This window comes from Neodothiora populina (genome assembly GCF_041146345.1).
Source record: "Neodothiora populina strain CPC 39397 chromosome Unknown canker_contig_11, whole genome shotgun sequence".
Classification (NCBI taxonomy): domain Eukaryota; kingdom Fungi; phylum Ascomycota; class Dothideomycetes; order Dothideales; family Dothioraceae; genus Neodothiora; species Neodothiora populina.
Genome location: NW_027191410.1, coordinates 249,216 through 276,251, shown reverse-complemented (window position 1 = coordinate 276,251; position 27,036 = coordinate 249,216). Strand labels below are relative to the sequence as shown.

The 27,036-nt window shown below is 51.7% G+C and overlaps 15 protein-coding genes across 18 annotated transcripts; 7 read left to right on the top strand and 8 right to left on the bottom strand.

Moving 5' to 3' along the window:
• Positions 1–939: 939 nt before the first annotated feature.
• On the top strand, positions 940–2,407 carry AAFC00_000398 (uncharacterized protein; the record flags this gene model as incomplete). Its single annotated transcript, XM_069348556.1, has 3 exons — positions 940–1,064; positions 1,188–1,578; positions 1,643–2,407. The coding sequence occupies 3 exons, from the start codon at positions 940–942 to the stop codon at positions 2,405–2,407; spliced, it is 1,281 nt and encodes a 426-aa protein (XP_069200223.1).
• A 1,155-nt stretch (positions 2,408–3,562) lies between these two features.
• AAFC00_000397 (uncharacterized protein) lies at positions 3,563–4,359 on the bottom strand (the record flags this gene model as incomplete). Its single annotated transcript, XM_069343683.1, has 5 exons — positions 3,563–3,636; positions 3,689–3,997; positions 4,059–4,164; positions 4,234–4,288; positions 4,340–4,359. The coding sequence occupies 5 exons, from the start codon at positions 4,357–4,359 to the stop codon at positions 3,563–3,565; spliced, it is 564 nt and encodes a 187-aa protein (XP_069200222.1).
• Positions 4,360–5,527: 1,168 nt separating this feature from the next.
• AAFC00_000396 (uncharacterized protein) lies at positions 5,528–6,761 on the top strand (the record flags this gene model as incomplete). Its single annotated transcript, XM_069343670.1, has 2 exons — positions 5,528–6,048; positions 6,098–6,761. 2 exons carry the CDS (start codon positions 5,528–5,530, stop codon positions 6,759–6,761), a joined length of 1,185 nt encoding a protein of 394 aa, XP_069200221.1.
• A 267-nt stretch (positions 6,762–7,028) lies between these two features.
• Positions 7,029–7,348, bottom strand: AAFC00_000395 (uncharacterized protein; the record flags this gene model as incomplete). The annotated part of the gene is made up of 2 exons (XM_069343660.1): positions 7,029–7,223; positions 7,292–7,348. 2 exons carry the CDS (start codon positions 7,346–7,348, stop codon positions 7,029–7,031), a joined length of 252 nt encoding a protein of 83 aa, XP_069200220.1.
• A 535-nt stretch (positions 7,349–7,883) lies between these two features.
• AAFC00_000394 (uncharacterized protein) lies at positions 7,884–9,550 on the bottom strand (the record flags this gene model as incomplete). Of its 2 annotated transcripts, none has more annotated exons than XM_069343649.1 (2): positions 7,884–9,088; positions 9,145–9,550. In XM_069343649.1, 2 exons carry the CDS (start codon positions 9,548–9,550, stop codon positions 7,884–7,886), a joined length of 1,611 nt encoding a protein of 536 aa, XP_069200218.1. The 2 variants fall into 2 exon arrangements, with proteins under 2 accessions (XP_069200218.1, XP_069200219.1); XM_069343648.1 differs by having other exon boundaries at positions 9,145–9,343.
• Positions 9,551–10,154: 604 nt separating this feature from the next.
• Positions 10,155–11,061, bottom strand: AAFC00_000393 (uncharacterized protein; the record flags this gene model as incomplete). Its single annotated transcript, XM_069343636.1, has 2 exons — positions 10,155–10,584; positions 10,682–11,061. The coding sequence occupies 2 exons, from the start codon at positions 11,059–11,061 to the stop codon at positions 10,155–10,157; spliced, it is 810 nt and encodes a 269-aa protein (XP_069200217.1).
• Positions 11,062–13,506: 2,445 nt separating this feature from the next.
• AAFC00_000392 (uncharacterized protein) lies at positions 13,507–14,429 on the top strand (the record flags this gene model as incomplete). The annotated part of the gene is made up of 2 exons (XM_069343625.1): positions 13,507–13,623; positions 13,728–14,429. 2 exons carry the CDS (start codon positions 13,507–13,509, stop codon positions 14,427–14,429), a joined length of 819 nt encoding a protein of 272 aa, XP_069200216.1.
• Positions 14,430–14,977: 548 nt separating this feature from the next.
• Positions 14,978–16,744, top strand: AAFC00_000391 (uncharacterized protein; the record flags this gene model as incomplete). 2 transcript variants are annotated; one of them, XM_069343614.1, is made up of 1 exon in its annotated part: positions 14,978–16,744. In XM_069343614.1, one exon carries the CDS (start codon positions 14,978–14,980, stop codon positions 16,742–16,744), a length of 1,767 nt encoding a protein of 588 aa, XP_069200215.1. The 2 variants fall into 2 exon arrangements, with proteins under 2 accessions (XP_069200215.1, XP_069200214.1); XM_069343613.1 differs by having other exon boundaries at positions 14,981–16,744.
• Positions 16,745–17,120: 376 nt separating this feature from the next.
• AAFC00_000390 (uncharacterized protein) lies at positions 17,121–18,095 on the bottom strand (the record flags this gene model as incomplete). Its single annotated transcript, XM_069343600.1, has 3 exons — positions 17,121–17,170; positions 17,246–17,772; positions 17,839–18,095. The coding sequence occupies 3 exons, from the start codon at positions 18,093–18,095 to the stop codon at positions 17,121–17,123; spliced, it is 834 nt and encodes a 277-aa protein (XP_069200213.1).
• A 129-nt stretch (positions 18,096–18,224) lies between these two features.
• AAFC00_000389 (uncharacterized protein) lies at positions 18,225–18,940 on the top strand (the record flags this gene model as incomplete). 2 transcript variants are annotated; one of them, XM_069343589.1, is made up of 2 exons in its annotated part: positions 18,225–18,352; positions 18,412–18,940. In XM_069343589.1, the coding sequence occupies 2 exons, from the start codon at positions 18,225–18,227 to the stop codon at positions 18,938–18,940; spliced, it is 657 nt and encodes a 218-aa protein (XP_069200212.1). The 2 variants fall into 2 exon arrangements, with proteins under 2 accessions (XP_069200212.1, XP_069200211.1); XM_069348119.1 differs by having other exon boundaries at positions 18,282–18,352.
• Positions 18,941–19,616: 676 nt separating this feature from the next.
• AAFC00_000388 (uncharacterized protein) lies at positions 19,617–21,284 on the top strand (the record flags this gene model as incomplete). The annotated part of the gene is made up of 1 exon (XM_069343576.1): positions 19,617–21,284. The coding sequence occupies one exon, from the start codon at positions 19,617–19,619 to the stop codon at positions 21,282–21,284; it is 1,668 nt and encodes a 555-aa protein (XP_069200210.1).
• A 339-nt stretch (positions 21,285–21,623) lies between these two features.
• AAFC00_000387 (uncharacterized protein) lies at positions 21,624–22,799 on the bottom strand (the record flags this gene model as incomplete). Its single annotated transcript, XM_069343562.1, has 3 exons — positions 21,624–21,723; positions 21,783–22,413; positions 22,514–22,799. The coding sequence occupies 3 exons, from the start codon at positions 22,797–22,799 to the stop codon at positions 21,624–21,626; spliced, it is 1,017 nt and encodes a 338-aa protein (XP_069200209.1).
• Positions 22,800–23,315: 516 nt separating this feature from the next.
• AAFC00_000386 (uncharacterized protein) lies at positions 23,316–24,368 on the bottom strand (the record flags this gene model as incomplete). Its single annotated transcript, XM_069343550.1, has 1 exon — positions 23,316–24,368. One exon carries the CDS (start codon positions 24,366–24,368, stop codon positions 23,316–23,318), a length of 1,053 nt encoding a protein of 350 aa, XP_069200208.1.
• Positions 24,369–24,442: 74 nt separating this feature from the next.
• Positions 24,443–25,507, bottom strand: AAFC00_000385 (uncharacterized protein; the record flags this gene model as incomplete). The annotated part of the gene is made up of 1 exon (XM_069343539.1): positions 24,443–25,507. The coding sequence occupies one exon, from the start codon at positions 25,505–25,507 to the stop codon at positions 24,443–24,445; it is 1,065 nt and encodes a 354-aa protein (XP_069200207.1).
• A 469-nt stretch (positions 25,508–25,976) lies between these two features.
• On the top strand, positions 25,977–27,015 carry AAFC00_000384 (uncharacterized protein; the record flags this gene model as incomplete). Its single annotated transcript, XM_069343528.1, has 3 exons — positions 25,977–26,308; positions 26,365–26,462; positions 26,543–27,015. The coding sequence occupies 3 exons, from the start codon at positions 25,977–25,979 to the stop codon at positions 27,013–27,015; spliced, it is 903 nt and encodes a 300-aa protein (XP_069200206.1).
• Between the last annotated feature and the right edge of the window lie 21 nt (positions 27,016–27,036).

Sequence of the window (27,036 nt, the reverse complement as noted above, 5' to 3'; positions counted from 1 at the left end):
TAAGAAAATAACAAAAGGATAATTCACTCATCCTCACCCAATCACTATAGCTACATTCATTTGAATATCAACATGATGGATCAGTCTGGGCAGGATCCATGGCAACTGGAGCGCAACATGGTTCAGATGTCAGAGCAACAGCAGAGTCTATACGGTGACTCTCATCTGATTACACCACCGGCCGAGAGGTACTACGATGCTATGGCGATGCAGCAGCAAATGGTGCCAGATATTATACAGGAACAACAACATCAAGCACACGGCAATAACATGTTTGCGTTTGACCGGAATATTGGATCGTGCACGAATCACGATTTCCAGCAGGCAGTGTACGGCGGTATGCCTGCACCATACACTGGTGCATATGATCATCGAGGAGCCCTATCAGGACCTTCTTCTTACGATACGACCAATCACAACATTGAGCAGTACCCGCCACCAATGTTCGAGCAGCCAGGACAGCTGGGATTACAAGAAAGCAGCCAGCGATTGAACCGTGAGTCTGTTTTCGCATCCTGTGTTCGCAGTCATGTTATCATATGATTTCTGTCGAGGAAATGATAGATCGCCGATACCAATGCAGAGATAGCCACTCTGCTTTTGGTCAGCGATAGCCGAGTCCGAGTGCATTAGTAGTCCACATCAGGTATCGCCTGGTACATGCGACAGACACGACTATTGCACGAAAGGCAAGGCCGGACGAGTCGTAGTGTCAGAGTGGGTCGATTGAGAGAACTACGACGGCAAGACCCGTTCCGATTTTCTCCCAAGTCACCCATTCCGCCCATTTTTCCCCACCTCTTAGTGGAGCGAAACCGGCGAGTCCGGGCGACAGGCGGCGGCACAGCTTTACTCGTTCTTGACTGAAATATCTTATCAGATCACCACTTCCATCTACAACAAGTACATGCAGCTCCTCCACATCCGCTAGCCGGGAATATGACTGCCGTTCCTCTCAATCGCAACGACTCTTTTGCCTCGCAGAGTCAATACTCGACTGGACAGTGGCGCTCCTATGATAATCAAGGAGGCGACACTGCTTTCTCAGGGCGGATGAACGGGTGGTGAGTCAGCCTGATTGCACCGACGCCTTTCCTTGCCCTTCCGTTTACCATCCGTCGCCGTCGACCAAGTGTCTTTGTTCTTGTTTCCTGTGCAACTTTACTGACCACGCGCCACCCCTGCAGTGCGCAAGACCAACCCCCAACGCCTGATGCTGTAGGCGAGATTCCCCTCGCCAAGGTTGCCATCCCTCGCAAGCACAATGGCCCCATCTCGAAGCCTGTCGCCCTGCCGGCTCGACCTAAGCCTGGCCGCAAGCCAATGGCCGAAGACACCGACGACAAAAGGAAGCAGCAGAACCGTCATGCGCAACGAGCCTTTCGAGATCGTCGGGCACTCAAGGTCCAGATGATAGAGAGGGAACTGGAGACCGAGAGGGCTTCACGGGATGCCGAAAGGCTCAAATGGAGAGCTGATCTCGAGGCCAAGGAGGCATTGATCAGAGATCAAGCCGCCGAAGTTGCCGCGTTGAAACAAGCACTCCAGAAAATGCAGTCTTCAGTTGCTGCTGCACCCGTGAGTTAGACCACACAAGCTCTTCCTCTGGTGCTTGGACTTGCAACATACTGATTACCGCCAGGAACAGCCGTATCCAGCCGTGCCCACTCCTCCAGAGGACGACTATGACCACGATAACATGGAGACGGACTTCACCGCCATGTTCGCAAAGCCAAAAGCACAGCCTCAGTTCCAACCTCAGCCTGCTCGCCCAACACAGCCAACCATCTTCTCTTCACTTGCAGACGACGATCAAGTCATGGCCGAGTCGCCCATTGGAAGTGCGGATCACTGTGGCTTCTGTACCCGACCGGACAACTGCGTGTGCATGGGCGGTCAAGACGACACCCCGACTTTGCCACCCATCAGCGAGCAGCGTGTGACGGCGCCGCTGTCCCTAAACCAAAGCAGTGACAGAAACAATTCATCAAGCACTCCCACCTTCCTTGAGGCACCTACCCGTGCCACCGGACCCGGCTCTTGTGACATGTGTCTTGCTGATCCAGAAAAGGCTCGGCAGTGTCGGGAAATGGCACAGATCACTCACTTCGCCGACACCAAGTCTTCCTCCTCATCATCACTGGGACAATCAAATAGCCAACACATCGACTCCCGCATGTCATGTTCCGACTTCCTTACCACAGCCCGAGAAAAGAACGTCCAGCTCGGCCCAGACGTATATGGTCGTGTCCACCACGTCTACCCTTATGCCCGACGGGGCACCGAGACGTCACACTCGCCGGCCATGGAGATTGACGCGCACGATGCCGCTCATGCTCTAGCAGAAATGTCGCGGGGCGTGGGCTCGAAGAATGCGCCGCCGTCGTCGATGACGTTGAGGAATTGATACTGTGGTATGTATGATACGAATTTGACGAGTCCGAAGGGTTGATCACATTGCTGTGAGGGAGGGGCACACTTTTTCCTGGTCCTTAGCTCTGGCGTTCCGGGTTTTATTTGCCGAGTGATTCTTGTGTTTATTTTTCAAGGGGCTTGTTTCGAAAGTGAAAAGGGACTGCTTTTGACAGAGAGACCGAGTATAATAGGCTAAAAAAAAGGGGGAAGATAGAAAAAAGGAGACCTTGGAACGGTGGGATTTCAGTACATCGGGGATTTTTTTTGAGTCAGTCAGTCAGTCAGTCAGTCAGTTGAACCTTGCTGTGTTTCTTTCTTACATCTTTCTTTCCTTCCAATTTCACTTCTTCGGTCAGACCCAGTGTCTAATCTGCTTTCTTCTGCTGCTTGTTCTTGTCTTTTCATTACGTAGATGAGCTTATTACATAGTCGATTCTCTGCACAAATTCCAGTATGCGCTTCACATCATTGTTCCGTCTCGAGTCTTGCTTGACGTCGATCGGTTCATTTCGTGTCCCTACCTATCTTGTCGCACATCTGCCTCTTCACAAACACCCCTTCTCCAGTACACATCTGTGTGAAAACTAGCTTACATGCACGCACAGTAGAATAGGCCTGCGTGTTACGCACTGCGACATGTCGAGTGTTAAAGAAATGACTGGGGTACAGGGGCTATTAGTGGATTGGTGGATGTGCATGGGCCTGGACTAGACTGGACGCAACTGGACTGGATGGTATTGGTGTGGAGCAAAGGCTGGACATAGTCTGCTCTAGTGATACTGGGCCTCCCATAGGTAAGCCTCTCGTTGTTGAAGTGCGATTGACAGAGTCAAGTCCCGAGTCTGTTCAATGAAGTTCCCAAGATGTTGTCAAGCTGCATTGCCTTGAGAAAGAGGTCATCCAAGGTCACAGAGGTTTATCACATCTGGTTGGATATGATTGCTTTTGCAGCGTCATTGTTTTCCTGTAAATGCCCTGAAAGACATTTCAGAAAAGGCAGAGTATATATCTTCTTGTATGTTACACATTGGTGCCAGAAATATAGTTCCGGTCGGTTCGAGTAAGGGCTCCTTCCTCCTCTTCAGTGATCAGTGGCCAGCCAGGAAATTCAGGGACATCGCCCAACGGTCTACTTTGGTGAAGAGCTCTACGAGGGAGGGAGATCGGTGGTTCTATCACCGCCTCCCTGACTGTTCAGGTAGCTCAGGTAGCAGTTCCAGCCTAGAGTGCACGTTAGTCAAAAGCAATGCTTGTCCGGAACGAAAGACGTTACCAAGCGACACAATGTTCACGACAAGCACTCTGTGCTGAAGAGGGGTGAACTTGAAGTTGGCGAGCTGGACAAATGGCCACACCATCCAGTTCTTGGTGAGAGCGTTCTTGTACGTCGAGTCGAGCTTCTTCTTGGGATCGCTGCCCTCCATGACGGCCATGAAGCTAAGGAAGCCGAACATGTTGCAAGGAGCAAAGACGAGCTGGTCAAGTCCTACACGCGCGAGAATCTCTCCGTTGGGCGAAGATGGAATGCGCACGCGACTCTGCAGGAAGCCGAACCATTTGGTAGCGAGAGGGCCGAAGATTGCTTTTGGACGTCATCAGCAGGCGCACGGGAGATAGTTGTTGGTCAAAAGGCCAGAGCATACCGCCTCCGTAGAATGCCATTCTACCACTGCGCGCGAAGTCGTAGTTGTTAAGACGTCTCTTCTCAATGCCCGTCTGGGCCATTGCATCGCCGGTCGCAAACAGGACCTGCTCGTTGAGTCAAATCCAGGTTGGACATGTGTGAACTGTGTCAAAGGGACAAGGAAAAGGTCATACAGCAGTCGTGATGCTCTGAGTGAGGAGCGGGCGTGTTGCCAGCTTGGTCTGGTACCTGTTGAATGTCAGTCAACATGTTAATGACGCCCGTCAAAGTTGTACATACCATCTTAGGACGCCTGCCATTGTGAGGTGCCTTGACGAGATGTACAAGGAAGGAACGTCGCAAAGCTGAGCTGAATGCAAGATGCAAGAGAAACGACCCAAAGAAAAGACAATGCCTGAAGTGAATTGGGGTACAGGACTAGCAAACAATGGATGAAGTGAAGGAAGGAGCGCGGTCTGCGTCACCTGCGTGCGTATCTTTTGTGGAAGTCACCCTAGTTCACTTAACAGAATCCTTGCATCCACAGAAATTACAAGGTCCCTGTGAGGTCATACCTTAATGGATAGGCGTTAATTAAGGTAGCATATCATTGCTTATCTGGGGGATTCTCGCGTTACAGTTTGCCCTTGTTTGTTGTAAATGCTCACCGCGTCGACACCTTCTCTAATACTGAGTCGTATGGTATCTATAAAAACTCCACTGGTTTTTTTTTATCGATTATGCGCATTAGAGAACGTACTACGGATCCTAACACTGAAGTCAACTAGTCAGAATCCTCGTCTCAAAAAGTCGCGTTCTGAACAACATTTAGGTTCGGCTACTTTCAGCCAGAGACGATTTTAGTTAGGCATGGAGACATTCGAGGCATACTTCGAATCCGAGAGCATCGATAGTACTAAACCTAAAGCTAATTGATTCACCGAAAGACAGACATATCTTACTGTGAAGTCCAAGTACCGGGTGCGTATGCACTGGATCGATTCAAGATACCCTATCTCTTACCGCTCGGTTACATGATGGCGGGTAGCGATATGAGTGCAGGGAAAACGCCATAGACCTCGCCTCTATCACGGTTGTCTATGCCGAGCCTGAACTTATTGTGATAGTCCGGGCCACTTCAGCCCTCTCATAGTACAGTCCTTCTATGGAGCGTCTAAGACAATCAAATCCATTTCTTTCCTGCAATGGTATATTAAGATATTCTTGTATATCTAGATTCATTCCAGTTTAACAAAAGTACCTTACCTTACTTCTAGGTTGATCGCATGTGAAGGCCGTGACGTAGAAAAGCGGAGTCTTGGCTTGGCTTCGCGCCATGCCCAACACCGAAAAGTGCAAAAGTTTTGACGATAGTACTAAGGTCGAATGATTACTGCGAGTGTTGTGTGGTTGAATATACTGTAGTCGAGGCACAACGTCTTATAAGAAATCATCAGTCATATATAGGGACCATACCGGAGATTCACTATGGTTCTCCAGGCTATCAAGTACAAACGCGGTGAGCTGCAGATTCTGGATCAGCTCAAGCTACCGCATGCCGAAGTGTATGATGAAGTGAAGACCAGCACAGATGCATGGCATGCTATCAAGGACATGCGAACCCGTGGCGCTCCCGCCATCGCTATAGTTGCTGCATTGGGACTGGCAGTCGAGATAGAAAACATCGCCGCCAAGAATGAATTGTCAAGCATCGCAGAGGAAGTCGAGGTCTTTGTCAAGGAGAAACTAGATTACCTAGTGACCAGCAGACCCACTGCCGTAAACCTGGCCGACGCTTCAAGGAAGTTGCAAAAAGTTGTCCAAACCGCAAGTGCTGCTGAAGGTTCATCTGGAAGCTCGGTCAAGGATGCGTACCTCCGAGCGGCGGAGCAGATGCTCGTCGATGATGTCTCGGATAACGAGGCGATCGGTCGTCATGGTGCCGAGTGGATTCTCAAGCATGCCTCCCAAAGTGGTCAGGTCAGCATCCTAACCCACTGCAACACTGGGTAAGTTCTCAGCCGTGAATAGTGAAAAGGCAAGTACTGATAAAATCAGATCATTGGCTACAGCGGGTTACGGCACTGCACTTGGAGTGATCCGCTCTGTGCATGGTCAAGGAGCGTTGAAGCGCGCATACTGTACCGAGACTAGACCATACAACCAAGGATCTCGTCTCACAGCGTTCGAACTGGTACACGACAAGATTCCTGCAACTCTGATCACTGATTCCATGGCCGCAGCGCTTCTTCGTCTTCGAGGCCCTGTTGATAACATTGCTGCGATCGTGGTCGGAGCTGATCGAGTTGCGGCAAATGGAGATACCGCCAACAAGGTCGGAACCTACTCATTGGCGATTCTTGCTAAGCAGCATGGTGTCAAGTTTCTAGTGGCAGCACCGAGAACGACGATTGATCTCGAGACCAAGAGCGGTGCCGACATCACCATCGAAGAGCGAGCAGGGAAGGAGATGACGATGATCAAGGGGCCTCGTTACAATGGATCAACTCTAGATCTGACTCAAGTCGAGACTGTCAGCATTGCAGCGAACGGAATCGATGTGTGGAACCCGGCATTCGATGTAACACCAGCGGAGTTGATTGATGGCGTGGTCACAGAGATGGGAGTTGTGGAGAAGGGATCAGATGGAGTGTTCCATTTCGAGAGTATCTTCGAGGCTGGCAAGCTCGGTGTCAAGCCATCTACCGTCGAGGGGCTATAAGAGTATAGACAGCATACTATAATTGATACCCCGTTGATGTTCCGTGCGTGTCGTAAGGGTCGCTATCTTCGATGTTGCAACAACAGGCAAAGTGCCATTTGCACCTTGGGTAGGTCAATCCAAATTCGAGGCCTAGCAAGACTGGCATGAATCGGCATCTGGGATGAGTCTTGATCAATGACCGACAAACACCCCTGCGTAGCTAGATCGTGTAGTGTAAGGAATCAGAGCATCCACTTAGTAAACAAGTGATGCAGCCCGATCCTTTCACTGTGCACCATTAAGCGATCGAGCATCCTGGGAATGCTCGCCACCAGTAGGCGGTCGAGCGTCGTTATTCCGAGCACTAGATCCGCCCTGATCGGCTTGCGCGAGCAATTCTTCGATCTTTGCTTCAAGAGCAGTCAGATGGTTCTCTAGCGCTGTGGCTGTTTGTTCGCCTCTAGCGAGCTCCTGGAAAGCCTGATTGAGGAATGATGAGCTCGAGTCGTTTGTGGGTATGCAACTTGTTGTGGGCTGCTAGTTCTTACCTTTGCGAAATCGGCTTCTTCGCCATTTATTGATTTCTCCTTGTCTTGTTGTGCCATGGCTATTGTTTGACAGTAAGGTGAGAATTGATTCGTCTCAAGAGTGGGTTGCATAGACGAGTCTCAGGTACATTGACTTCGAGTACTGTATAGTGGCCGGGCGTAACGTACCCTGATGACTTTCTGTGGAGCAGTACCGTATACGCCATCGGATACACCACAACCACGGTCTTGGCATCGGATGTTGAACTTGACTTGTATCGAAGCAATTAACATTATATCTTAGCTAGGACATGATAATTCCTAGATACTCTATCATATCCGCACTGAATGTCTGTCCACACACACAATACAAACTTGCTGAAGGAGTAAAGTGATCGAGAGTTCTAGCTTATAAATGAGGTACGGTAGTTCAGGTTAATACTGCCTATTTTACTGTACATGATACCTCAGCTTTTACATAACATTAGTCGTGAATTGAGAAACAACAAACGAGAACGACCGTGCATCGGGGACGAAACTTTGTCTATCGGATTTGGCTTTTCTTCACATTTCCGCATTATATATGGCGAGTCTGTACAGCAACTAAACGAGTCTATTTCTTCTCCTTGGGAGCAAGCATCAGCTCGGGGCGGACGTTCTTGTCAAAGTCCTCCTCGCTAAGAGCCTTGAGCTCCATGGCGGATTGCTTGAGAGTGAGACCCTTCTTGTGGGCGTTCTTGGCGACCTTGGAGGCCATGTCGTAACCAATGACGGGGTTCAGGCAGGTGACCAACATCAGGGACTCGTGCAAAAGCTCTCCGATTCTCTTCTCGTTGGCCTCGAGACCCTCGACGAGGTTCTTCTCGAAACTCCTCATGCCGTCGCTCAAGAGTCTAGAGCTGTGAAGAAGGTTTCTGATCATGACGGGCTTGAAGACGTTGAGCTCAAAGTTACCCTGCGAACCGGCGAAAGTGACGGTAGCCTGGTTACCAAAGACCTGAGCGCAGAGCATAGTCATGGACTCGCATTGAGTGGGGTTGACCTTTCCGGGCATGATAGACGAGCCGGGCTCGTTCTCAGGAAGGTTGAGCTCACCAAGACCGCAGCGGGGACCGGAGCCGAGGAAACGGATGTCCTGTGCGATCTTGAAGAGAGAGGTGGCAACGGTGTTGAGCTGTCCGTGCGCCTCGACAATAGCGTCGTGAGCGGCGAGAGCCTCAAACTTGTTGGGGGCAGTAACAAATTCGTGACCGGTCATCTTGCTGACCTCGGTGGCAATGTCCTCAGCAAAGCCCTTGAAGGTGTTGAGGCCGGTGCCGACGGCAGTACCACCCTGAGCGAGATACCTGAGACGAGGGAGGCAGGACTCGATACGGAGGATACCGTAGTCGAGCTGGGTGACGTAGCCAGAGAACTCCTGTCCGAGAGTAAGGGGAGTGGCATCCTGAAGATGGGTACGACCGATCTTGATGATACTGTCGAAGCTCTTGGCCTTCTTGTCAAGGGCATCCCGGAGGCTGCGGAGAGCAGGGATGAGCTCCTCCTCGAGCTCGAGGACGGCGGCAATGTGCATGGCGGTAGGGAAGGTGTCGTTGGAGGAGGCAGACATGTTGACGTGGTCGTTGGGGTGGACGGGCTTCTTGGAACCCATGGTGCCTCCAAGGATCTCAATGGCGCGGTTTGAGATGACCTCGTTGGCATTCATGTTGGACTGAGTGCCGGAGCCGGTCTGCCAAACAACAAGAGGGAAGTGGTCGAGTAGCTTCAAGGAAGCAACCTCAGCAGCGGCTTCCTGGATAGCCTTTCCAACTGTGGGATCTTGATTCCTGACTCTCAGCTGTGTGTTTTCTCTCGATCTTAGACAGGCAACCTACCGAGGCCGAACTTCATGTTGACAGTGGCAGCAGCACCCTTGAGAATACCAAAGGCACGCACGATCTGAGGAGGCATGCGGTCATAAGGCTGGTTGATCTTGAAGTTCTCTAGTGATCTCTCGGTCTGGGCGCCCCAGTACTTGTCCGAGGGGACCTGGATCTCGCCAAAGGCATCGCTTTCAGCACGGGTGGAAGCCATGTTGGAGGAGGAGCTGCTGAATGATCTGAAGGCAGGGACAGCGAGGCAGCGTCTGGCAGAAGAAGAGAAAGAAGAGACAAAAGAGGCTCTGGCGGTAATAGCGACCTGGAAGCCACGGCGAGAAGATGCGGGGCTCGCGCAAGTCGAGAGTGCTGCTGTTGCTTGTGATAAGCGGGCAGCTCCCTTGGTGGCATGTGATCTGAACATATTGATTAAATTTCTGCTGATAGCGACTTTGTGTTACGCCGACGACTCCAGAAATCAATAAATGGGAACCAGACTGTCAATTGAGAGCTCACTCCAGAGGTACTGTAAAGAAGGTAAATAAAATGAATACTGGACTTGCCGTCCCCCAGACTCTACCTTCCATCCCGCACATTGTCGGTGCGCTATCGGGAGAGCTCGGAGGTCTCTTGCCGCGAGCTGAGGTAACAATACCCGTCCCCCGACCCGACTTCTACTCCACCTGAGGTATCCATGCTTGTTGTCCGTCAATCTAAGGTACTGTGCCTTGTGAGCACCATACTGTACACGTGACAGACGACGTTGATTGACTTGCATTCCTTTCCCATCTGCCCTGATGTTGGTTCGGGCCAATGCAATATTGCGGCGCTTATCACTTCAAATATAGCAAAGGTAGACGGAAACACATAAACATCGCCTCTTGTTTGCTTCTCGGTTCTTGTATAGGCGTCACCAATGTTGTTACTGGCTCTGCCCTTCGTCCAGATCATAGTTTGGTATAAGACCGAAACGAAAGCAAGAAGGCACAAGAACTACCACCCCGTTCCCGTCCATCCCCAGCACCACTCTACATAAGCAAGCGCCACACACCGAGAATGATGGCGGCTGTACCGGTAGTGACACCCATCAGCCACTGCAGAGTCGAGAACTTGACCTGTTCCAAGCGCTCCTTCAATGCGGCTGTCTCCTGCTCGATTCTGGTCTCTGTCTCCTTGATCTTCAGATCTTGTGAATTGGCCTCCTCCCTGATCCTCCCCTTTTCCAGATTTAGATCCAGCCTGACCGAGGCCTGCGTGCGTTGTATCTCGTCCCTCAGTCTCGAATTCAGCTTGGCAAGATCATTTGTGAGTCTCTCGTGCGAAGATCGGGTGAGAGATGATTCCGTGGAGTCAGCCGACAGCAACTCCGAGCGTAGTTTGGCAAAGTCGACCTTTTGCGTATATGTCGCCTTCTCCTGGTCTTCGCGCAGAACCATTGTACGTGTGAGATTTTGGATACTGTTCGTGACATGGCGTTAGAAGGTCCTCTACTTCGGAACATATTGTGCATGGCTGAGCCTGTATCCGACATGGGCAGCAAGTATGAGTATCTTACCTCTCTTCCACAACATCTGACAAGACTTTCATCATGGCGACTGCCTGCTCCTCTGTGAAGCCCTCATCTTGAAGTCGTTGCACAAATTTGAGCGTGTCGAAGTGGTGATCACGCCCTTGCCTTGCCGTGGATGTGAATGTCTTGCGATTTTGTAGGCCATTAGAAGCAGTGGCGGCATTTGCTACTGCTTGCGATATCGACGGTCGTGATAGGCTCTGCTGGAGTTTGTTGTTGCTAGTGGTATACGACTTCCGTCGCGACGACAGTGACTGTTCGTGAAGAGCTCTGTATGCAATCGCAGATATAGGGCGCAACTCTGATGATCCTGCCGTCCAGGAGAGGCGAGGGAGGAGGAATCGAGGGATAATGGCAGTAGACATTATGCCGCTTCGTTGCCGGCAGGGATGCGTAAACAAGGATAGAACTTCTATCGAAGTAGCAAGAACAAGACGCTTCGGTATTCGGCGGCTCGTAAAGAATGTATCTTATAGATAGAGGAGACTCGGTCAGCTGCTTGAGGCTCGTCCTTCCCCTAACTGTCTGCGGCGGCTTCATGAGGGGCAGCCTTCCCGTTCCGCTGCTCGGTGATCCGCTCCGCCTTCACCTCCCCGCCAGCTGCTGTGTCTTGCCTCCGCAAAGCAGCTCCGCCCAAACGCCCCCTTGGCAATACACTTGCACTTGCCGAACATACCTGAATAAGGTACCTTATCTATCAGAACTGGGAATGACTTGACAGAACAATCTGGACAGCTCTCTGCACGAAAGCCATATCCTAGAACGTGTATATCTGATGCCGGTCCAAGAGGAGATAATATGGTCTTACCGGCATCTGTATCGGCATTGCTTGCGCGCTGTACAATATTCCAAGCCGGCGCGGTATACTGTAAGGGACAGGCTCCGTCAAGCATACCGCAACAACGATGCACGCTCTTTCGATATGGCTCGCATCAAGACAACGCTCGAATTCCTTGATGGTGCGGCAAGAGCCAGAGGGCTCGAGCATAAGTTGGTGAAGAATATCCTTCATGTATGGGCGACCAGAACTCGCAGACCTCAGTATGCGCCAACCGTCTGCACTATCAAATTTGCAGTGAACATTGAACTAACAGAAGTAGTCCTAGCAAAGTGCCCGATCCCAAGCTCTACTTGCATGCTTATGATGATTTCGATCATGCTCTTGATATGTTGAACCTGACTATCGGAACTTGCATTAAATGACATCGTCAGACCGACATTTCAATTGATGTATACTTCATGATTTCAATACCACGATCCTGCCATTCTTGACTGAGTCCCTGGTATGGTGACGCTCCGGCATCACCGGCGGAAGAAACAGCACCGCGCCCAACTCGTCATCAACTTTTCATGTTCTCCAAGCGCCATTGGAGAACTCGTATCTTTTCATGTGGAATGAATGCCTCTTCTTCTACCCTACCATCTCAGACGTTTTAACTCGAGATCAGTACTGTGTTGAACGCAACTAGCATCACCAGTCCTCCCGCTTGGCATGATGCACTCCTATCGTCGACTCCTATTGGATGAGATTGGTCCTTCCAAACACGGCAACCACCACTACTGGGCCTTGCTGGCTTGCTTTTTCCTTTCCTGGTCTCTCTTGGCATAGATACCACCAGTGAACGGGTCTTCGAACCGCAGAGCGACTTTGTACACGACGAAGACAAGGAGACTTAGTGCAACGCCAGCAGGCTTGCCCAGCCACATTGCGGTGCCGAGAAAGCTCATGGTACTGCCGTAATACATTGGAGCATCGGTCACGCTGAAGGGAAAGCCGGTGACCATTTCATCCATGAGAATTCCGAAGTAATCTCCAAGATAGGTACCGGTGATGCCCAGGGCCCACATGGACGAGAGTACAATGATATTTCCGCTGGCCAGGAGAGCGACGGCAATAGCGTTGGACAGTGGAGTTTCGAGCAAGGGATGGCCGGGTTGGGTTCGCAGAGCACGTTCGTAACTACGTCGTGGGTGGCTCGGTGTCAGTTATGTTGCGTTAGGAAGTTGTCGCATTGGGGCTTCGAGCTGTTGCATACATGGCATCGCGCAGGATTCCAAGGGAGAAGATAGTCACAGCAAGGGCGTAGCATCCATATAGTGAATTGCCGTTGAACAATCTGGAGATTGTTTTATTATGGTATTCTGTGTCACGCGAATGTCAAGAGCTGGCTAGTCAAATCTCGACGCTCTCGAGCAGAGAGATAATAGTCCCAACTTCGTGAGAACCTACCTGAGCGAGCTGCAGTGCTGTGACAAGTTAGCCAGATATGCTGCAAGTAGGACTTGCCTGTCAAACGTACTTCCAGAAGGTAGGGTTGAACAATATGCTGGCCGCCGATACTAATATTGTCAGACTTGCCCCACCACTCGATGCTCATGGTGACTTACACCACAGCATTGGCTGACTGAAATCAATGTAGTCGGACATGTTATGATATGAGATCCTGTGTAGTGGAAAAATTCGGCAAAGGAAGTGAAGAGACGATCGAAAACAAAAGCGTCAAGGAAGACCAACTGGACAGATGAGGTGATTGAATCGCGGCGTACAGGTTAACCTACCTTAAGGTAAGGTAACCTGTTGTCCTCTATTCCGGCTCTTGTTTTCCTTGGCGTTCCTACAGGGCAGATGAGGGGTGCAGCGACTGCAATAAAATGCCCTACGGACGTCATCGTCATCGAATGGATTCCGACGGAACTCGAGGGTCTACCTCAATTGCCTGACTCTTCTATTGGTCCATGCCCATACTGGTGCTCCAACTATATAATCCCACATCATCTTGGCTAGTCATTAGCCTGGAAAACTGATAGTGATGTCCGCAGAAGAATCACAAGACATGAAAGTCAACCCCCAGCGTGCGAAGCAGCTCATTGAGAATGCTGGCCGTGTGGTACAGCAGATCAACTCTGCCAATACTGCAGGTCGAAATGTAAGCCCGAAATATTCCAATCTATTCATTTCCCTTGCAACCATACATATCTCCGTCCATCACTCAAGCGCTTTTCGAACATTCGGCTGAGTGCCAGACGCTAGATCCGACTCATAGCCGTCTCAAAACTTAAACCTGCAACCGACATACTTGCTCTACACACTGCGGAAAAGCCGTACTATGACTTTGGCGAGAACTACTCGCAGGAACTACATGAAAAGGCCGAGCTGCTCCCGCGATCAATCCGTTGGCATTTCATAGGCGCGTTACAAACCAACAAGTGCCGCCCACTTGCCGAGTCTATACCCAACCTGTTCAGTGTGAGCAGCGTAGATAGCACGAAAAAGGCAGACGCCTTGGAGAAGGGTCGAGCCACGTTGGCTGCAAAAGAAGAATTGAAAGAAAAGTTGAGAGTGCTTGTGCAGATCAACACTTCAGGCGAGGCAGAAAAGAGCGGTGTTGAGCCAGGTGATGCGACTGCATTATGCAATCACATTAGAGAAAAATGTCCTCATCTAACATTGGGCGGGCTGATGACCATTGGAGCCATTGCGCGAAGCGAAGCCACCACTCCAGAGACGGAAAACGAGGACTTCGCATGTCTCCAAGAGACAAGAGACCGAGTAGCCCAGGAACTAGGCATTGCCAAAGAGGACTTGCAGCTGAGCATGGGCATGAGCTCTGACTTTGAGGGCGCGATCAGACTTGGAAGTGACGAGGTCAGAGTCGGTACAGGCATTTTTGGAGAGCGACCACCCAGGAAAGATGCAAAAGTGAAAGAGGAGGTCACCGAGGAGAAGAAATAAGCAGGGTAGGCAGCATTTCAATTTAGATATCGGTATGGGTCATGGTCTGTACATACCTTAGTGGAAGTTTGAGCGGAGTGGACAGGCCTGAATGAGCCTCGGACTCGAGTGATCCGAACCTCTGACCCGAACCTCACGTGTACATGTGTCTCTGAATAAAGCATGAGCACTATGACGGGTTATGCTATACAAGCATAAACCAACACTAAGGACAAAGGTCTGCTACCATTCAAGGTGCGGTAGTTACAAGGACGGCATACTACAGCAGCTTTTGTCCGCCCATATCCAGGCGTTTATATCATGAGAGTGAGGCGATTGGAACAATGCAGACGTAACACTGAAATGAGACTCATAATTGGCAGTCATATATCAACACTACGAGCATCGGACGCTAAGCTGCCAGATCACGCTTGGCATCTGGGGTCGCCGCTGGAGTACATGAAACTTTCCTAATCGTCTGTATGGCTAAACAACTTATCTTAGTTTAACGAATTGGATAAATGCTCGGTTATTGAATATTAGGAAGGTCCAAAAAACACAGGACATGAATGATGCAGACCACACAGGGGCTCATGATGCCCTTTCTATACCCATGTCTGAACGCATGGACTGAAGCCTCACCACGAACCCTTCGCCACACGCTAAGAAGAACCAAAAGAAGGAGTGGCTATCAATGTGGCAGTAGAAGCAGCAACAGATGCATAACCACCGTCACGCCGAGAAAGGAAGACCCGGACGGATTGCCCGCAGTCGAACCAGATGAGGATTTTTCCAGGCTCGATCCTCCGCCAGATTCGTACAATATGACACCTTTCACCGATCGCTGTACGCTTCAATTGCATGCTGGTGCCGGTGGCCACGGCTGTATCTCATTTTTGCGCGAGAAATTTATTGCTCACGGGCCTGCGAATGGAGGTGATGGCGGTACGGGTGGCAACATATGGATTCAAGCTGTGCAGGGCGAGACGTCCCTACACAAGCTTGCCAGACGTGGAATTCTGAAGGCTGGAAGAGGCAAGAACGGACAGGGAAAGGGCCAGGGAGGTGAAAGAGGTGAAGACGTACTAATCCAAGTACCTCTCGGTACGATTGTTCGGGAGATCTGGCGCCACGATCCCATCGCAGAAGCAGAGGTCAAGGATAGAAGAGCCAAGGCATTCGGTGCAGACAAGATCTACGATGACGAGACAGGCGAGGAAGTCCCTGCGCCAGATCAGAGCAGACACTGGAGACGAGACAAGTGGCTGTTGTATCCCGGCGCAATCCCCTCGAATTTCACGAGTGCCGACTTTCCCGCTCTTCCACGACCGCGCCGCAGCAATTTAGCATTGTCGCAACCTGCTGCGCCTATTCGTCTGGATCTTGACAAGCCTATGGAGCACCCCATGATCTTAGCTGCAGGGGCAATGGGTGGATTAGGAAACCCGCATTTCGTCACAAAGAGCATCCCCCGTCCCAAGTTCGCCACGAAAGGCGACGACGCTCTGCGCATAGAGATACAACTCGAACTCAAGCTGCTCGCAGACGTCGGACTTGTGGGTCTTCCCAACGCAGGTAAAAGCACTCTTCTCCGCGCCATCACCAACAGCAAGGCACGCATAGGAAATTGGGCATTCACTACACTCCAGCCTAACATCGGCACTGTTGTCCTTGACGATCACAAAGGTCGTCCTAAGCTGGATACTTCAGGGCGCCGAAAGGCTCCCAGGACGAACTTCACCATCGCCGATATCCCTGGTCTGATCGAGGACGCGCATCTAGACAAAGGACTTGGGCTGGGCTTCCTGCGACACATTGAGCGCGCAGGCATTCTTGCCTTCGTCGTCGATCTCAGCAATGGTGATGCGGTGACCGCATTACAAGGACTCTGGAGAGAAGTGGGACTGTACGAGAACCTGCGCGACCGCGAAGTCAATGCCGAGACAGAGCGCCGCATCCAAGAAGACAATACAATCGTCAAATACGCACCCATGGGCGCAATCGAGAAGCCGGCAACTACCGAACCAGACGAGTCCGGGAACAGCAGCGTCCTATTCGATCCCACTCGTGACCGGGAACTGCCTCCTTTGGAGCTGGAACCAATCTCTTCGAAGCCCTGGATGGTGATTGCCACCAAAGCCGACAAGGAGGACACCCACGAGAACTTTGAGCGCCTGCGTAGTTATTTGAAAGATGTACAGGGTGGTAAAGTCGAGCACCCTGGAGGCAGGCAGAATGCGTGGAAGAAGAAGCTGTATGCTGTTCCTATCAGCGCTATCAGAGCCGAGGGCGTGCAGAGTATTCCGTCCATCGTGCTTGATTTGCTTGACGAGTAAGGGAGAAGGAAGCCTTTAGCAGAGCTTGGAAAAATCAGACTAGACGAGATAAAGAATGTACAAAATCGTATAGTATAGTACATGTAGAATCATTCAGATACGCCCCTTTACTCTTCTACCACAGTCACTGTTATGCTTGTCATACATCATGACGACCAAGATGATCTAACGATAGATTGATGTTGCGCGATACAGTTTCCTCAAGGGAGGGTTTCTCTGTCTCCTTATTTTTCCTCTTTTTTCGAAAGCTGTGAATTTTTTCATTCGAAAAGACTTTTAGCGGAAAGCATGATTCATCTATATAATTTATATACAGATCTTCGTGGTCAAAACAGAGGCTGGACGCTATGATACACGTGATATCATCACATCAAGATCAAGACAACGGCGTCGGCGACAAGTGACCGTTCTTGTCATATTTGGCCTCTGGAAGGAACGAATCGTCAGCAGTGAACCACAGCAGAAAATGGCAGAGAGAGAGAGGGGAGAGACAAAACATACTGAAAAAGGTATAGTTGAGAGTAATGGTATCAATCTTGCTCATGTTCGGATCCCTCAAGAACTCGGGGTCAATATAAAAGAATACGGGCATATCGACCGTCTCGCCTTTGTTCAGTCTCTGCTCCTCGAAGCAGAAACACTGGATCTTGCTGAAATACGGCGCGACCTGTCCGGGAGTCACCGAGTACGTCGCCACGCCAATAATGTCCTCGTCGGGACTGTTGTTCGTCGCCGTGTAGAAGGCCAGCGCCGTCTCGCCGGGGAGCACGCGCACCTCGCGCTGCTGGGGAGTGAACTTCCAAGGGAGCACGTCGGACGTGCTGCCTTGGAATGTGATGCGTAGACGGCGCGAGGTCGTCACGGGAGTCAGACGTGCGGCGATGTCTTCTTCTGTGCTGGGTCCTGTGTGCGCGGCGGATTTGATCGGTTGTCCGCCCCAGCCGGTCTGTTGGCAGATCATCTTGTAGAAGGGCACGGAGCCGTAGCTCAGGGCTACTGTGCCTAGGATTATCGAGAGCGTGTAGTATCTAGAGTGCTAAGAGTCAGAGGTGAAGTGGCGTGGAGGCTTCGAGTTCTGGGTATAGTGCACGTACAGTGTGTTTCTGTTCTTGTCCTTGAATGGGGCCCGTAGTTCCTCCATTGTGGGACTGCTGTTCTTGCTTCCGGTGCTCGCATTTGCATCTTGCTTTGGTTTAGGCGTGGAATGGATGTTGCGCATCTGCATCTTCTGAGCCTGTGGCCGCCTGGCAAACGTGTTCCTGGCCGTCTGGGCGCAATTGGAGCAGACCCATGGTTCTCGGATCAGTCCTGAGCGCGCTACTCTGCCGCTCATATTTCTGAGAGGATCCATCTTGTGTTGTGTTGTGGATATCTTTCTCCTACATCTTCATTCTCATATCAGGTGCTTCGGAGGTGCCTCATGACGCCCGCATATGAAAGTCGCTGACTCAGCTTCGACATTTGCTTTGCGAGCATATTTATGTTGCAGAACGCTCACACTGTCGCAAAGAACTACTATTCATCATATGACCATGTGATGGCATCTATCTGCGGCGTGTGCCAATTGCAGCCTTCTAAATACAAATGCTCCAAGTGCGAGTTGCCGTAGTAAGTAGAGAAAAGAAAAGAAAAGAAATTTGACATTACTCGAGCTGATCCTGAAGCAGCTGCTCTCTTGCCTGCTATAAATCGCACAAGGATTCTCATGCCGAGGAAGTCGTAGAGCCCCAGGAATCGGCGGAATCTCCAGTATCAACACCTGTACAGGAAGATGTGCCAGTATCAAGCGCCGCTCGTGGCCGTCAAAGCAAGAAAATCGACTATTCGGATCTGCAGAACGATCCAGACCTTTTGCGCTTGATGAACAGATACCCGGGACTGCGCATCCAATTGCAGCACATATATTCTTTTACGTTGGAGCCAGACCCTGAGGAACAGAGATTCTCGAGTTTCCAAGGAAGAGGTAGAGGAAGGGGGCGAGGCGGTCGTGGGAGGGGCGGTTGGCGAGGACGCGGTGGCTTCAACCAGCAGCAGTCTCGACCATCTCAGTGGACACAGTCAAAGGGGGATAAAGAGGCCGCTGATGCATTTAAGAGGATGAGGACCAGCGAGGGAGAAGAGGAGGGACTGGCTGAATTCGTGCAGCTCATCGCCATGAAATACGGCAAGCCGGTTGGAAACGATGACACCACATGAGATGACTGGGTCACTTTGACTCTCAATCGCTACTGATGAGGGAGCCACGCCGTGTTGTCATCCTGCGATGGTCTTTGAAGCCTCGTAGTTGGTCCGCTCGAGTCTCGAGATCCAACACATGACTACATACAGGCGCGACTGCTGCACTTCGACCAATGTTCGTGAATGAAAGAATCACAACACTTGACAGTAAAGATCTAGCGAAGACGTCTACCCCAACTCATGGTCTTCTCCTGGTAAACGATTGCCATTCTAATCTTCTTATCGGTGATTTATATCCCGTGCTATGGATAAAGCCTGGCCGCAATTCACGACTTTTGTGCGACACCACCACACAACGATTGCAGCCACATCGAAAGACAACTGTACAGCTCTCTCTGTCGGACCTTTGAGACCATAAATATATTCTATAGAAGGGCCTATGAAGCGTCCTGTAATAATTGCATAATTCTAGTTCTTATGCGGCGAGCGGCGTTCCTCCCATCCACCAGAGTTGTTCTTGGCGTAGAGACGGCTCCGCCCTCCACTCCGCCCTCCTCTTTCCACCGCCGACGACGATCCCGAGAGGGCAGACGTCTCCAAGAAATACAATTCGACGTCATTCTTCTCTGCTGGGATTATCGTTACCCACACCAACGTCGCTGAACCCGAACCAAACTCTCGAACAACGGGCGATATGGACGAAGCGCCAGAGAGAAAGAAATTAAGACCATCCGGTCCTGCTCTGCCACCTGCATGGACCGAGCACACAGCTCCGACAGGCCATAAATACTACTACAACACGCAGACAAAACAATCAACATATACAAGACCTGTCGCCGCAACTCCTCCGAGACAACCCCAGCCTGCGCTATATCCACCGCTGCAAGCATACAATGCACCGGCGCAAGACTATGCCGCTCTGGCCCAGAGCTACCAGACTGCTTACAACCCCTATCCGCAAACCCAATATCCTGCTGTTGCGCCTTATCAGCAAGCGCACTTCCAAGTACAGCCAGAATACAATCGCAAGCCTCAGCAACGCCGTCCACCACCGGAAGACCGTCCTAAGCGCAAAGCTTTGATCCCTTCATGCGAGCCGTGGGTCTTGGTCTACACCAAGCTCGGCCGTCGCTTCGTGCACAACACCTCGACAGGAGAGTCGTTCTGGAAATTCCCTCCTGATGTCATGAGTGCTGTCATTGAATATGACAAACTCCGACTGGAAAAGAAGTTGGGCGACAAGCCGAGAGACGAGGGCACGGGAGCCAATAATGTGCCAGTGGGGCGCAACAATAGGAGAAGACGATCGGAGAGCTTGCAGCGTGAAGACGAGGCTGCACTTGCTGCACTAGCGGCTGAGGATGATGCAGAAGACGGCAATGGAGAAGGCAAGGTTGTGCCGATTACCAACAGCAAGACGCCAGGACCTCAAGCTTCAGGTCAAAACGGAAAAGAAGACGGAGATTCGAGTTCGGAATACGAAGAAGTAGAGGTGACAGATGACGAAGACGAAGAAGAAAAAGAAAAGGAGAACGAACACGAAAACAACGACCCGGACCCCGATGCGCCTGTCGAGTTCGGCGAGGACGATATCGCATACCAGCTCGCACAGATGGGAGCAGACTATGGCCTAGACCCAGGCGAATACGACGACGGCAACGAGGAAGACCTGGAACCAGGCGCGGAAGGACTGGCTCTCAGCGACGAAGACAGCGCAGCTCTGTTCAAAGACCTGCTGAACGACCATCAGCTCTCCCCCTTCACGCCCTGGGACAATCTTCTCTCCAATGACGACATCGTCTCCGACTGGCGCTACACTGCACTCCCCACCACACGCGCCCGCCACGAAGTATGGGACGAATGGTCGCGCGACCGCATCGCCGCCATCCGCGCCGCACGCAGCGAAGTGTCCCAGAAGCAAGACCCGCGCATCCCGTACCTGACCTTCCTCTCGGAGAATTGCAGGACCCCGAAACTCTACTGGCCCGAGTTCAAACGCAAGTTCAAAAAAGAGTCCATAATGCGGCAGGACTCGACGGCTCCGCGCTTCGGAGACAAGGAGCGCGAGAAACTCTACCGTAACCACGTGGCGCGTCTCAAGCTTCCTGAGCGACAACTGAAGTCTGATCTTGCGGCTTTGCTGAAGAGTCTGCCGCTGACGGCCCTCAATCGCGATACCGTGTACCCTGCTATGAGCGAGAGTGAGATCGTAAACGACCTGCAGACGGATCTGAGATTCATCTCGCTGCCGCCTTCGACTCGCGATCCTCTGATCAAAGCCCATGTCTCGACGCTGGCTCCTGCGCCTCTGGGATCTTTGTCCGAGGAAGACGCGGCTGCAGTGGCGGAGAGACAGAAATAGACTCGTGAGAGGGAGAGGAGAGAGAAGGCGCTTCGGGACAGAGAAAGAGCGGTCAAGGAGGACAAGAGGCGGAGAGAGAAGGAATTGAGGATGGGCAAGGGGGTTCTGAGAGAGAAGGAGCTGGAGCTGGAGGATGCGATGAGGATAAGGAGAGGGGGTGCGCTTCCATTGGCAAGTCAGCTGTCCGAGAGGACTGCCTCTGCCGCTGTCGTCGATGATGATAATGGAACTGAGGAGGAAATGCATAGAGATTAGACAAAATTATGGTCACGGTATTGTCAAAAGAATGACAGACAGGGTATGTCGGTGGCCGACTTGAGTGACCAGAACATGAATTATCTACCACTCTTTGCTCTGGCGGACTCTACGCCGAGACATGGACGCGGGTTTCTTCACCACCATCCACAACATGATCGACGTCGCCAGCGAGAGCGAAAACCTGCACAACAGTCAACGTTATACTCAACCTCAGACATGAGAAAAAGACACTCCACTTACCACGTAAAGATATACTGCGTGTGATTGTTCCTTAGATTCACCTCCGCCGCCCGTCCAATCGGCACACCCTTAGCCATGCGATCATACGACTCGACAAGATCCTGCTTCATAGTCTCCTCGATCCACACGGGCTGACTCCCCGTGAACTCGGCCATCTGCGCAACATCCGGGAAGTAAAACTTGCCTTGCAGCGGCTTATTATCCGGCGTGAACATGTTCTTCTTCCACGGCTCCCTCAGCAGGCCCTGCACCGTGACTTCTCCGCGCGGGAGCCCCTCAGGTCTAGCCGACTGGGCAGCTTTATCTTTCGGAATCCAGCCTCTGCAAACCAGGATCGTCGCGTTGCCATTATACCCCTCGAAATGTCGCTCTAGCGGGGTAATGACCAGATATCCGTCGTCGCCGTCGTGTAATCGTGGCCCGATCAGCATCTCCTGGTCGTGTCGGAATGTCCCCGTCGCTGTGACGCGGCGGTAGTCGAAGTCCTTGATCGCGCTCGGGTCCACGGCCGGCGGAAGGGGCAAGGGGTCGCGCACGAGTCGGTCCTCGAAGCGTGCGATTAGTTCCGTCTTCCAGCCCAGGCGCTGCACTTGCCAGCATCCTAGCACGAAGGCGGTCGCGGGGATGAAGGCTGCGATATACTCGTCAGCATTTCTTTCTTTCTTTTGGTGTTGTAGAAGATGTCTAGAGAGGGCAGTAAGTGGTGGAGTGAAAGAAGGAGGAGCAATTACCCAGCACGAGAAGTCCCCAGCCGTGCTTCTTGCCGCCTGCGCGCACGAGCTGAGGCGGGTTGTCCAGGATAGAAGTGAATTCCGGGTTGTCGGCCGGTTGTGAGGCGTAGCCCCTTCGCGAGACTCGGGACGGAATCTGTTTGTTCGAGCAGCTGGGACACACCCAGCTTTTGGGGGATGGAGATGACGCCGACAATGTCAATGGCGAAGGTCTGGTGGCTCGCAGAGACGTCGGGCGGAATGCCAGTGAGGCGACATTTTTCAGTATCGGCGATGGCCTCGTCATGATTGTGTTGCTTTTGAGCCGTAGAATCAACTTACTCGACACTGGGCTCAAGAGACATGGAACAAAGTAACATATGAATATGTTTATGGTATAGCGTAACTGTAAGCTTGCATGCGGAGGTTCGGGGAGGATATCTCCGGCTGGCTACATCGGTCCAAACACGACAAACTTCGCGGTAGTATTGGCTGCTTGTGACTCGAGGAACAGATGTTATATGACTACACTTGAGTGATAGACCGATACATGATGTGAATGAAGGAGAGAAGTCCCAGATCTTGCCAGAAAGCTGACAGTGGCAGTGAGAACACTGCTGCCCTGTTGTCTCCCCTCCACTTTTTCAGTCCACCGAACACCGAATCCACACCAAAACAAATTATATACACGAAAAGAAAGGATACAATGAACGTCCGCTAAGTCTGCCTAATAGAACCCGTGAAGGAAAGAAAGAATATAGAGAGAAATTGTTCGTCATCATTATCATCGTTGTTGTTGATTAGGTCCAAATGAGGCCGCCTCTCATTCGATGCTCATGTTCATGATACCATCGTTGGTGTCGACCATACCCTGCAGCCCGATTCTCTTCGGAGGGTTACCCCCGTTGCCTGAGCTGCTGGCTCCGTTGCCACTACCATTTGTAGTGGAAGCATTGGCAGCGCCGCCACCACCGAAGACGGAGCTTATCATGCTTATTCCGCTGGTGTTGCTTCCCCCGCTGTTGCTCCTCACGGGCTCTAACGCGCTGCCATTACCCATCGAGCTTTCCCGGGTGATGCTGGACATGGCGTTCATCTTGGGCGGTTGACCCCATATGGCGGATGCTGCGGATGATGCTCCACCGAGACCAAGAGTAGCAGGGAGGGGAGCCGTATTTTCTCGGGAGAAGGCATTGCTAGCACCGCCGTTGTTGAGCTCACTACGCGCAGGCGAAGCAGTGTTGACCACTGGACTACCATTTACGGAACTCAGACTGGGCGACACTGCGCGTCGCTTGATAGCCGAGGCCAGGTCGAAGTCATCTTCTCGGCGACGTTTCCCAAACTTGCGAGCAAAGTCGGTGTTGTTGTTGCTCTGTTGCGTGTTTGATTGCTGTTGTTGTTGCTGTTGGAATGGCATCGATTGTTCGTCAGACATTGAGACCACCGATGCTGAGCGTGCGGTATTCGAGTCAGTTCCCGCACCTCCCCCTGCGGGCGAATCCATGTTAATGTCTCCATTCAAACTGGACGAGGCTCGGGTGGAGAATGACGGAGGAGGTGGTGGAGTGCGTAGATCCTTGTCAAACTTGTTCCAGTAATTCAGACCTGCTGAATTTCTGGATGCGTGGAGGTTGAAATTCATGTTTGGAGCACCACTGTTGCCGCCGCTCATGCTACCCATTCGTGAGTGAGTGCTGGGTTGGCCGTCCAGCCCCATGGATGCGTCTTCCTGTATGCCTTCTAGTCCTTCTGACGCACCAGGGATAAAGCCAGGCGATGAAGCACCGATATCGTCACTATCTCTTTCGCGCACTTGGCGGATGGTTTCAGCCTCCCGCTTCACTTCCGCATCCACTGGCATACTTTCCTCCATCAGTGCGGCACGAATACGTGCGAAACCTTTGGTCTTGGGTAAGAGATTTCCTCGTCGGGTCACAGCTCTGCGTACTACACCCGGCGTCGTTGGTACGGTAGGCCCCCCTCGCCATCACTATCATTTCCAGAAGAGATGTTCATCTGGTCAGTGCCCAGAGCAAGGCTCTCGCGTCGGCTGCTGGCTAAGCGATTAAAGGGGAAGTATCCGGCACTCTCGATACTGCGCAAAGGCGGAGGTGATGTCGTCCTCGGACTGGCCATTGCACTGGCTCCGCTCGCGCTGCTCGAACTTTTCCTGCTTCGTTCCTTCCTGAATCTGCCTCTCTGAAAGTTCTTCATCAGACTAGCATGGGCAGGGGAGAAGTTGTTAGACCAGGTGGCGCCGGGACTAGCTGTGCTCTGTGCAAAGGGTGTGAGTGCGGAATGGTTGTTCATCTTATGTGCCTGGGGGGTGGCATAGATGGGGTCGTCATCGTCGGGATCCATTAGATCTGCATCATCAGAATCACTGTCGGAGTCAGAGGCAAGCATGTTGACGCTGCCGACCGAGCTCGATACGGTCGATCTATCATTGAGACTCATCTGAGGCCAGGTCGAGCCAGGTCCTAAGTTGGGAGAGTCGAGCATCATGGAACTGATGGACGCTTTCCGCGAAGGAATGCCGATACCCATTGCTTTCTGCGTGATGACGGGAGACGAGTCCGGGGACGATTGTTCAGCCAGAGTAGAATGATGAAGATTGGTACAGGCACGAGAAAAGTCCAGGCCGCGAGAGTGTCTTGGTAAGGAAGTGGCCGGTGATGCGTACGAAGTCAGAGTGTCGAGTTGCGGTGACAATGGAGCCGGAGCTGGAGGTCCTTTGCTGGCGTTGGTCGATGCTACCGTACCCAAAGACAGTGGCATGACTCTTGAGGGCATCTGCAATGAGAGACCTCGTCCAAGGAAGCCAGGCCTCTTAGGCGTCTGTGGTGAAGCGGTAGGAACATGATGGTCATCTTTGGAGAGCGAGAGCCTGTTGGCTGCATTCCGGGGTGGAAGCTCATTGAAGGTGGGAGATGGTGCAAGGCCTGTCCCTGCTGTTGCTGCGTCCGAGATCGATCTCCGTTTGGGAGGAGTGCGGTGTTGGAGGATATCCATATTGATCCAGACAGGTTGACGCAAAAGAAGAAGGTGACGCCCTGAACAGGCAGGTGCTGCTATTGTCGTTTCACCACTTCTGCATTTTTTTCCTCCTTCCTCTTTCTTATCTTTCTTTATTTTGCAGACACACTGTGAATCTCCGGACGCGTTTGGGTGTTATTCTCGGTCGATGTCAGAACATTAGCTAGAGTTATCTCATGATGAAGTCGAGGTCGGAGATGATCCAGAGTTCACAGCTGCCCCCGCAGTTCAACTTAGCCTGAGACATTAGTGTGTATAAGGTACATTTCTGCACCCAATTAGAGGTGCACTATATCTTTTCTCCACCCAGCCCACCTTTTGTGATATATATATAAATTGTACAGAGGGACGAGGACAGGCCCAGCCCAGCCCAGCCCAGCCCTCGATCTCATAGCTGCGCGACCATTCCAGGTCTCTATCGAAACACAGCAGAAACCTAACAATTATGCCCTTCTTCAGCTTCCTCGGCGCAACGCTGGGGTCTATTTTGGTGTCGATACCAGCACTGCACGCTCTCGCAAGCGTGACACATGCACCCATCTTCACTTTCGTTGCCAGGTCTATTGCCTCTTTTACCGCGCTCATTCTCTGCGCATGCTATGGAGTCGTGGCCTCGATCGTTCTCCGTATCGTCGGTTACGGAGGTCTGAGTCAATGGACCACCGCTCGCGGTTTCAAGTGGATCATGTGGGCAATGACTGGCGTAGAGTTCGCGGTTTCCGACAAATTTGGAGGACTCAAGGTCAGACCGGGGGTTATTGTTGGCAATCATCAGACGTGAGTAGTCGTGTCGCTGTGGCGTCTTTAGAGGATACTGATCTAAGGACTGACAGTGAACTTGATGTATTGATGCTGGGAGCTATCTTTCCCCCATACTGTTCAGTCATGGCAAAGAGCAGTCTCAAGTGGGTTCCCTTTTTAGGACAATTCAGTAAGTTGTATTCCTTTTCCTGTATACGAAATCCAGGTCTGCTCTTTCCGCACACCCTCTGACTCCCTTCCTCGTATCAGTGACCCTATCCAAGACCGTCTTCATCAATCGTTCGTCAAGAAGTGACGCCGTGGCAGCCATGTCACAGGCAGCCGACACCATGCACAATGAACAACAGTCGGTCTACATTTTCCCTGAAGGCACTCGATCCTACGCCAGCACGCCTACTCTTCTTCCCTTCAAGAAGGGGGCTTTCCATCTCGCCATTCAAGCTCAGGTCCCCATCGTACCCGTTGTCGTAGCCAACTACAGCAATGTCCTGGACGTTAAGAGGCAAGTCTTCAACTCTGGAAGCATCCCCGTCTCCGTATTGAAGCCTGTCAAAACGAAAGGTCTCACCAAGGACGATGTGGACAGCCTCATGAAGAGAGTACGCGATGACATGGTCGAGGAACTCGTCAGGATCAGCAAACATGCAGAAAAGCAAGGCATTGCGGACCCTCAGAGAGCGCCACAGGGTGTTGGCGCAATCAGAACCGGCGTGGATATGTGAGGGGACTAATATCAAGGGTTA